This window comes from Thermobia domestica, chromosome 10, assembly GCF_964235325.1.
Source record: "Thermobia domestica chromosome 10, izTheDome1.hap1.1, whole genome shotgun sequence".
In the NCBI taxonomy this organism is placed as follows: domain Eukaryota; kingdom Metazoa; phylum Arthropoda; class Insecta; order Zygentoma; family Lepismatidae; genus Thermobia; species Thermobia domestica.
Genome location: NC_137463.1, coordinates 135124300 through 135134300, shown reverse-complemented (window position 1 = coordinate 135134300; position 10001 = coordinate 135124300). Strand labels below are relative to the sequence as shown.

The window sequence follows — 10001 nt, the reverse complement described above, 5'->3', positions numbered from 1 at the left end:
CTTTGCGTGTTTTATTGTTTCGTCTTTCATTCGTTACAAAAATTGTGATCGAGTAACACGTCTTTACCGCTGTCTTCCTAATTTATACAGTAATGTCAACTAAAATAATGAGAAACAAGTTTCGACACGAAAAAAATCTGTTACCGCTTAAAGTGAAAATAGAAATGCTTGATCGTTTACGCCTTGGAGAGTCGTTTGCATCCATATCACGCTCATTCAATGTCAACGAAACAACTGTACGATCGATAAAAAAAATCCGAAGATAAAATAGGTCGTTTGTAGCTTCAACTTTACTGTCAGCGACAATTGTTCGTGATCCAGCAATAGAAGAAATGGAAGTGGCGTTGTCATTATGGATCGAAGACCGCAACCAAAAAAGGTGTCCCTGAGTGGTCCAATGGTCCGGGAGAAGGCAAAGCGTCTTTACGCTCATTTTAAAGAACCTGATGGTAGTTGTAGTGGTGTATGTACAGATGGAGGATTTCAAGCATCGGAAGGTTGGTTCAATAAATTTAAGGTGAGACAATCATTGCATAACATTAAAATCGTTGGAGAAGCTGCATCTGCAGACACTGCTGCAGCAGAAAGATATCCAGAAGAATTTGCAAACTTAGTAGCTGATGGAGAATACAAACCTGAGCAAATATTTAATGTAGGCGAAACTGCACTGTTTTGGAAGAGAATGCCAAACAAAACATTTATTTCTAAAAGCGAAAAGTCTGCTCTTGGATTTAAGGCAGCAAAAGATAGAGTTATACTGCTGCTATGTTCTAATGCATCTGGAGATTGTGTCATTAAACCACTGATGCTTTACAGATTGTTAAATCCTCGGGCTTTAAAAAATCAAAACAAGGACGACCTGCCAGTGTTTCGGCGTGCTAATAAGAAAGCGTGGGTTACAGGCGCTATTTTTTGTGACTGGTTCTGGAATTGTTTTGTTTCTGAAGTTGAAACTTATTTTAAAAAACAGTATTTAGACTTTAAAGCAGTTTTAGTTTTGGACAATGCACCAGGTCATCCTCGCGAACTTGAAACTATGGATCCAAATATAAAACGGACATTTTTATCTCCCAACACGACAGCTTTGCTTCAACCTATGGACCAAGGAATAATCCAGGCCTTTAAGCTCTATTACATTAGACGAACCTTCAAAATCGTATTGGATAATATGGAATGTAATCCTGATATGAATGTTATGGAATGCTGGAAGAAATTTGACATAGGAAAATGCATCGTAAACATAAAAGAATCATTGGAAGAACTGAAGACACACACATTAAAGTCATGCTGAAAAAAAAAACTGTGGCCTGCTCTGACTGTGGAAAATGACGAAGAATATGTGCAAATTCAAACTTTGACTGCAAACATAGCCGAAATTGCGAATGGAATAGGACGAGATGGGTTCGAACAAATAGAATCAAGTGACATTCAGGAATTGCTTGAATCGCAAGATGAAGATTTGACTGAAACTGACTTGGAGGAAATGTTAAATTCACAGCCCATTGAAGAAGAGGCTTCAACAAGCACTGGGAACGTGACATTTAATTTGAGAAATCTTAGTGAAGGTTTAAAAATGGCAAATGAACTTTGTGATTTCTTTATGAAAATTGACCTGTCTATGGAACGAAGTCTTATTTTTAAGAGGCAAATTGCTAATCCCACTGCTGAATATCAGTCTGAATTGAAGGAGCTTTTAAAAACTGCCAAGCAAGAAAAAATTACAAAAGTCTTTAAACCAATCTGAAGATAATAATTAATCAATATGGTCAAAAACTTCAATTACAGTAAATTGATTTTTTTATATATGTATTTGTTTGTTTACTTTGTCACCTAGGAATTATAATCCTATATAAATTACCATTCCATATTCACGGTTTCTGTATTCGCGGCATATTTATGGAACATATACCCCGTGAATAAAGAGCTTTTACTGTATTAACACCCACTTCAATTTACATTTCTTAAAACTTTTTGCATTTATTAAATATACTAATATATATTCTGATACATCTTTAGTCCTCTTCCTCTTATGTTCGAGCTTCATTTGCTCTAACACTTCCGTAGTTAGACGGATCTAAGTACTGTCCCAATGTATCGTACGTAACGAAGGAATATTCCACCTCCCACTATGACAAGTTTGATGAAAATCGGATGCGTTTATCTGACGACGTAAAATCTATAGAAATACTGTCATAATGATAAATTATTAAGTTTTTAAAAGAATCAAATCAAGGACGAGGCATTGGTTTAGTAGTTAGAACCAAAAACGGGATTATCACTGTCTGAACAGTAAATCCAATTACTGTATTTGCTAACCTTGTTTTCAAAACTCTCAAGTATACGGGTTATATGATTAACAGTGTTGCCACACTTGGTACAATTGTACCAAATTCAGCCCTTTTTGTCATTAATCGGCCCGTTGGTACCACGCTGGCATTTTCAGCACCTTTTGTAAAAAAGTTGGTACAACTCTACCCAATTCAGCACCATTTAACAAATATTTGTCACATTTTCGAAAGTGTCAGTAAGACTTTTGCTACATTTCACGTTACTCACACTGTGTGTTGGACTCTCAAAAAATGTTGTTGAACATTCATTCTGTGACACAACGTATAACGCTACGAATTTTGTGTGGAAAATTCATAATTCAAACTATAACAGAAAACAAATGACGCTAGATAAGCTCATCCGTGCCGTGCATGGAGACGAGAAAGAAACATTATGGTAGAAAATTTTAGCTTGAAATCTTAAAGAGAGAAGCACACTCTTTCATACATGACCATAACACCGTTTTGGTTTATCGGCCACATTGAAATGGAGGTGCATTTGGATTTCTTACAATACATACTGAAGAAGGTAACTGTTTTCCCTTTTAATTTGTAGCCTCTGTTATACTTTCTACGTGCGAGAAAAGTTTCATCTAGGCCCTACTTCCACGGTTGTTCGAGGTCCTCCTATTTGTACGTTTTTAAAAAGAACACTTTCTTGATCTGGACTCTTGGAAGAGGAGGGGGGAGTGTTATAGAAGTGTATCTCTTTCAGTTTCATGTTATAAAACCACGTATTACACGTAATAATGAATTCAGCCCTTTTTCTTTCAATTTGGTACTATTTTTCAGCCCACTCCAGAGCTAGGACTGTGGCAACACTGATGATTAAAAGAGAAGGTGTGTGCGTACGCCCATTAGACATATACAATATTTATTCTGCCCATTAGACATATACAATATTTATTCTAAGTTTTACATTTAAAAATCTAATCTATTGAAATTGACAAACACTTTTTTCTAAAACGATAAGAACACTTCCAATTGTCAGATAATAAACTGATGACAAATTAATACTCATTCCGAGAATTATATCTATTTATGTAATGATTAAAACAATACGGCTTTGAAAGACCAGAATGGTTATACGTGATTTTTTCTGTTTTTACATATGAACTTTATCTGATAACTTAAGATATTGCTTGGACATTTACGTCATAACTTTCACTGAACTTTTACCGTGTCACTTCACATTTCACGTCTTGACAGATAGTTGAACTATATATACTCACACGTAATAATAGAACCAGAAATACTTGTTATTCTCACAAATCAAGATGTATTTGGGGTTGCTTTTAGTTATCGTGGCTGCAGTTTCAGCTGTGCCTAATCCAAGAGCAGCAAAAGAATGTGATAACAATGTTTGCAAATTGCCAGATTGTAAATGCTTCAACAGTGGAGTACCTGGTGATTTAGCTCCTGAACAAGTTCCTCAGGTAAGGAAACAAATAGTAGGAAATATTCAGTTGATGTAATGTTTAGTTAAAGGAATAAGTGTAACAATCATCTCAATAATCTATAAGTGAGATTATATAAAATGTATGGTGTGTTAATACTGGTAAAGTCTTAAATTGTGCTGTATTAAACTCTCTCATCATTAGTATAACCAGCTTTTTCAACTCCTGCGTTGGATAACCAAGATCAATTTCCGTGGTAGTATCTTTCCATATTTAATTTTAGAACTTGTTCATACAGCTTCGGTGCTGAAACCAAATCTTAAAAATAAAATCAGCGGAAAAAGAATATGAGGCTATCAGATATAGCAAAGTTTTGACTCTAATCACCTGGTATACGTAGTATAATAACGCAACAGCAAAAATCAAGATGTATTTAAAATACAAAACAGAATTTTATGCAAATATTAAATACGAGCTCCTTCGTGGTTAAGCGGTTGGCGTGGGAGACCCTGGGTTCGATTCCCGGTGGGAGCTTACGTGCTTTGGATTCCACGTTAATCAGTAGGTGCACATCTCATATAGTTTCGCTGCTGAACGGGACGTTAAACTCAATATAAACTCAACTCAACAAATATTAAATACAACATTCGTTTAGGAAAATTTCGAAACAATTAGAGTTGCCGACCCTACTTACAGCATCTTTAATGTTAACATATACGACAGTGTGGTGTAACTTATAAAATACAGCGGACATAGGGGGGTTACGAATCTCTCGGTTCGCAAACAAATCGGTTTATGAATAAGTTTTCCCTCGGATTATGAAATATATTTGAGCATATGAACACACACTCACGCGTGTAGGGAGAATTTCATGCGCCTAGTAGTGGTTTTGCGCTTTTCTCTTAAACATTACCCGTCAGAATGCTGTGATCAAAAATTATTTTTCGTTCTTTTTGTATTTCTTTAGCCCTCATACCATCTTTCTTAATTTACTGTTACTAATTTGCCATTTAAAAGGATAATGGTATTTTCACCACAGAAAAAAATAAAATGTACAAAATACACTATCTACCAAAAAGTCGCCGATCACCCCACAACTTTCGGAATGAAGCAACTCATGACGTACATAATATCGGGTAGGGCCTCCTTTGGCCTGGATCACAGTATGTATCCTCCGAGGAAGGCTTTCCACCAGTTGCTGATAGATATCAGGTGGGATGGCAGCCCACTCCTACTGCGAGGCGATTCCAAGTGTGGCATGTGAATTGGGACGAGTTGGTCTGGATCTTAAATCCCGCTCGAATTCATCCCACATGTTGCATGGGGTTCAAATCAGGCGATTGTGCAGGCCACTGGAGTCGTTGTATATTGTTCTAGTCATACCAGGACATAACATTGGCAGCTTTATGACAAAGGGTATTATCATCATGATAGTAACATGGGACCATTCCAAAGAATTTCCACAATGTGGAAAGCACAGAATTGTTTAAAATGCCTAGATAATTTCCACTCGTCATGTTACCAGGTACAACAAGAGCGCCAGGTACAACAAAATGCACCCCACACCATTACACCATCACCACCAAATTTCACTGTTGGCACAATGCAGTTTGGTAAGAAGTGTTCCCCGGGTTGTCACCACACCCACACCCGACCATCTAAGATGAAACACGTGTAGCGTGATTCATCACTCCATAACACATGTCTCCATTGGTCTAGGTTCCAATTTCGATTAGCCTTACACCATGCCAATCTCCTGGCTTTGTTCGTTGGAGTGAAGTGTGGCTTGTGAGCTGCTGCTCTACAGTGGAAACCAAGTGTATGCAGCTCTGTCCTGACAATGTTTAGTGAAACTGATGTGCCCGATGCAGTGTGAAACTCGTGTTGAATGGCTGATGCAGTTTGACGGCAATTGCTGGACACCACTCGTTTCAGCATTCTCTGGTCCCTGTCATTTCGTGGGTCCTACAGGCCGTTTAGGGACACTTGTGATACCGTGACATTTCCATTTCAGAATTACATCACCCATCGCTGATTTTGGATGGCGTAATTGAGCACTAATGGCACGATTCGACGAACTTGCAATATGACCACCAATGATGACTCCCCTATCGAACGCACTAAGTTCTTGTCTATGTGCCATTCTCAGTCAAACTGACTCCTCGCCTGACGCACGATCACTGATAATGCCTTCTGCACCGAAACAAATGACTGGCGTCGCACAGGTTGCTCTGAACTCCTTACGGCTATGTCCTAGCAAACTGACCGGTGACTTTTTGGTAGATAGTATATACAGTACCATGTTTTTGTGTCTAGATTAAGTTAATTGTATTTACATTAATTTTAATTAAAAGAAACAGTTAATGAACATTTCTCTTCCCCAACAACGTTACGGAACGTATTAAGTTTGTGACGTGAGGGCCCAATGTTTTACAGAAAAAAGTCTAATGTGGAGTCATTCATGAAAGCCAGCAAAAGACCAAACTTACTTTTTTCTCAGGACGATTTGACTATATCTTTCAAAAATAAGTCAGTAAATCTATCATTATACGAGTAACAGCATAAAAAGCTTCCATATAATCTAACGATAATGGAATGTATACAGAGACTTCTTAAGAGTGATTAGCGTCTTACTAATGATTTGACTAACTCATGAATTATAGAATAGTTAAACTCTTAGTATGACGCTAATCACAAGTAAGTGTTCTAAGACTCTGAACACTGTCCTTTAGCAAGAATTGAAGTGCACATTTCTGAAACAATTGGCTATCTTATACATGACGGGCGAGAAGTATAAAAAGTGGAGAAAATGGTAGAACTGATCCAACGATTTGCCTTAACCCTACAACGCATAGTGCGATAGATATCGGTCATAGCGGTAAATAATCTGTTCTTTCCTACATAACGGTGTGTAGTTGCTAATGCATGTTGAATCAGATTGAGAACGTTCGAAGCTAGTTGTATTATCACAGTTTCTGTATAGATGGCACTATTAAACATATCAGTACTTCCGTTACTCATTTTAGTTTCCTGTCACACAAAACTATTTTTTCACAGAACATTAAAAAAATCATGCATTGTAGGGTTAAGTATCAAAGTTAATAATTAATGAAGTTATTCTTCACCATTTCAACGACAATGTAGCTATTGGATTACAGTGAAAAGATTAAAAAAAAAAATAAAAATAAACTACACAGGAACTCGAAAGAAACCATGTATCGTTCATCTGACATTTTTGGGTTTCGCCGTATTTAAGACACAGAGGGCTGTATAATTCTGAGATTTGTTAGTCTATTCGTGGAGTATACTTAGCGCCCAGAAAATATTTGATGCTTATCAGTGTGCTAGGGTTGACCAAAGAGAGAACTAGTTTGTATGTATAAATGTAATTTCGTACTTGTATTATCTATTCCCATCTCCTCTCTTTTGATGACTAAAGAACAAGGATTTTTCACTTGAAAGATCCTGCTATTCTTGCTGCACAATTGTCATGTCACTTTTAAAACCCCTTAGGCAAGTTGAAAGAAATGTGTTCTTTTCTTCCGCTTCTTTCACTACCGTCAGCTCTAACACTCTGACTTTTCATGTACACTCATGTCCAAAATTATTGTCGCATGTCTATAAATATGTTGTTGTAGGAACATAATTTGATAACGAATTCGCCCGGTATTTCTTATAATGTTAGTATGTGTATAATTGGCAAAGACATGTATGTGGCAAATTTCATGTCAAAAGAGCAGTTAATAAAAACAATAAAACGAAAATAATTTTTTTCTTGTCCATTTAGCAACATTTTGTTTTACTCACTCTAATTTTCGTATTTATAATTCTTTTCCTATGAAATTTACCACAAATATACATTTCCCGATTATACACATAGTGTCAGTATTAAAAGTGCCGCGGTGGCTCAGTGGTAGAGCGTTCACCTCTGATGCTTGGGGTCCCGGGTTCGATCCCAGCCCTCGCCAAGTGAACTTTGTGGTGGACAAACACCGTGTGCGTGGGTTTTCTCAGGGTTCTCCCGTTTCCTCCCACTTTCTTCATTCCATTATTTCATTCATTACTCATCATCACCGTCTCCTTTGGCCTAACCGGCATAACCGTGGGACGTAAAACTCAAGGATTTCATTTCATTTTTTTCCTTTCAGTGTTATAAGCCGCCCTAAACGCAATCAATTACATTTTAAGCCCTAGTTTGAAAATAATGGAACATATCGCAAGTAGTTAAAGAAATTCGGCAGGAAGTAGTATTTCTTCTACCTAAATATCCATACAAGGATACACTTTTAACCCTAGGACTACCAGGTGGGTCCATTGCACTCGTATGCATACTATCTTTAATAATTACTAAGGCTTAGTAAGTATTGAGATTCTATGACATTTCCCTGGTTGTGTTCTTGTATTGTATTTAAGTATTTTTTTTTCATTTCCATGAGTCAAGTGATAGTTTTTAAAATTTATAGCATTGGGTACCGACTGGATCCGTTAAACTCGAACCTTAATGAAGAAATATGAGGATAGATTCAGTATAGATTGAGATTGTCGCTCGTAGCGGAGTTAACGTTTTGATAATCTTCTAACTGTCTCAATGAAGTCAGATATAACATATTGCAACTTTATGTGTTATTATGTAGTTTGATTAATTTAAATATTTGCAATTTTGCTTATTTTAGTAGCAGCTTTTCTTTATTTATTCAGTTATATAAGTCCCTTGTTAGAAGCATAATAGTTGCTTTCGTCTATCAAACTGTATTAATTTTTCCATTGTATGCAGTTGCGTATCCAGGGGGAGTTTCCGGGGATCTGGACTCCCAAGCCCCAAAATTTTTAAAAATTGCTAGAATTTGTGCTTTCAGTCTCCACATTGAAAAAAAAAAAAAAAACCTTTCCGGAGTAGGACACTGATCCCCCGAATAGAAATCCTGGCTTTGCCACTGATTGTATGTAAAGTTTTGTTTATTGTTAGTGTGTTTTGATCATTGCACGTGGTAGACTAACAGATCACTAACAATACACGTTACTATTGATGGTAGAGGAGGAATGTTTTTGGTAAATCAATAAACAATGAAGAAATTGATTCCCGACAGACGATAAGATATTAGCAGACTTATATACAAATGCAACTGAAGTTTGTTGTTCAGGTACCAATATTGAAATGAGACGTTGAGTAGTTTTCTTATCCAGAGGATGGGCTAATACAAAAAGCAAAACTCCGGAGAAAAACGATCCTACAAGGTCTGGCTTATGTTTTGATGACAACATCGGCGCCATTACAATACCTTATGACGAACTGTTCCTAATTCGTGAAGTTGCAAATTCTTCACACATTCTGCAATATAATTTTATTCTTACATATAATATGACTGTAGACAAACAACTCATTCTTTGGGTGCGCTGTCTCTTTTGACAATATACACCCAGTAAGATCAGCCATTTTACAATTGCAAAACACAATGCACAACTACCCTGAAGTGGTCACTTCTAGAGCGGAGGAAAAAACTCAAAGTTATCATATATTACAACACAACAAAATCAGACGTTCACACTAACAATCATATAGCTCGCTGTTACACCACAAAACAATGAACAAAATGGCCTATGACAGTATTTTACATTACTGATGTAAGTGGACTCAACACTTATGGTATTGTGTCACCAAAGCGTAATTTGAAACGAAAAACAAACATTAAAAAGTTTGAAATGCCGTAAATTCTTCATTTCGTTTGGTTAGCAGTGCGCCAACGTTGAGAAGAAATCACGGAGAATAGAAGCTTCCCAGCATACTGAAGAGGAACAGCCTAAGAAAGTCTCTCCAGCAAAGCGAGAGCACAAAACAAGAACTTTCGGCCGCAAATGCAAGCTATATGAATGTACTGACATGTAACATTTTCCAAGTGTAACACTCCGATTTTGATAAAATTTGGCAGGTTGATATTGCACATGAAATAAACGAATACACGTTTTTTTTCTTTTCTGGGGAAAACTGTTTTGAGAGGTAAAAGCCCCCACCCAAAATTTGGAGAAATTTGAGGCCAGAAAGATAAGAAGAAGTTAGCCGAAGTGAATGAAATTGTGCACAGATATTATAAACGTTAAATGATGGAATATGTCTTTCGTATTTTCCTGGGAAAAATGGTTTGGTGGGGCACAGAACCCTTCAAACCTTTGATCTCGAACACACCCACCCACCTACACACACACACACACACACACACATATATATATATATATATATATATATATATATATATATATATATATATATATATATATATAT

At 36.7% G+C, this 10001-nt stretch overlaps 1 protein-coding gene across 1 annotated transcript in view; it reads left to right on the top strand.

Moving 5' to 3' along the window:
• The first annotated feature begins 3565 nt into the window (after positions 1-3565).
• Positions 3566-10001, top strand: part of LOC145662723 (chitin deacetylase 7-like) — a 49731-nt gene continuing 43295 nt past the window's right edge. The window contains exon 1 of the mRNA XM_081728587.1: positions 3566-3763. Coding sequence (XP_081584713.1) covers positions 3605-3763 — 159 coding nt within the window. The 5' untranslated portion in view covers positions 3566-3604. The remainder of the gene's footprint in view (positions 3764-10001) is intronic.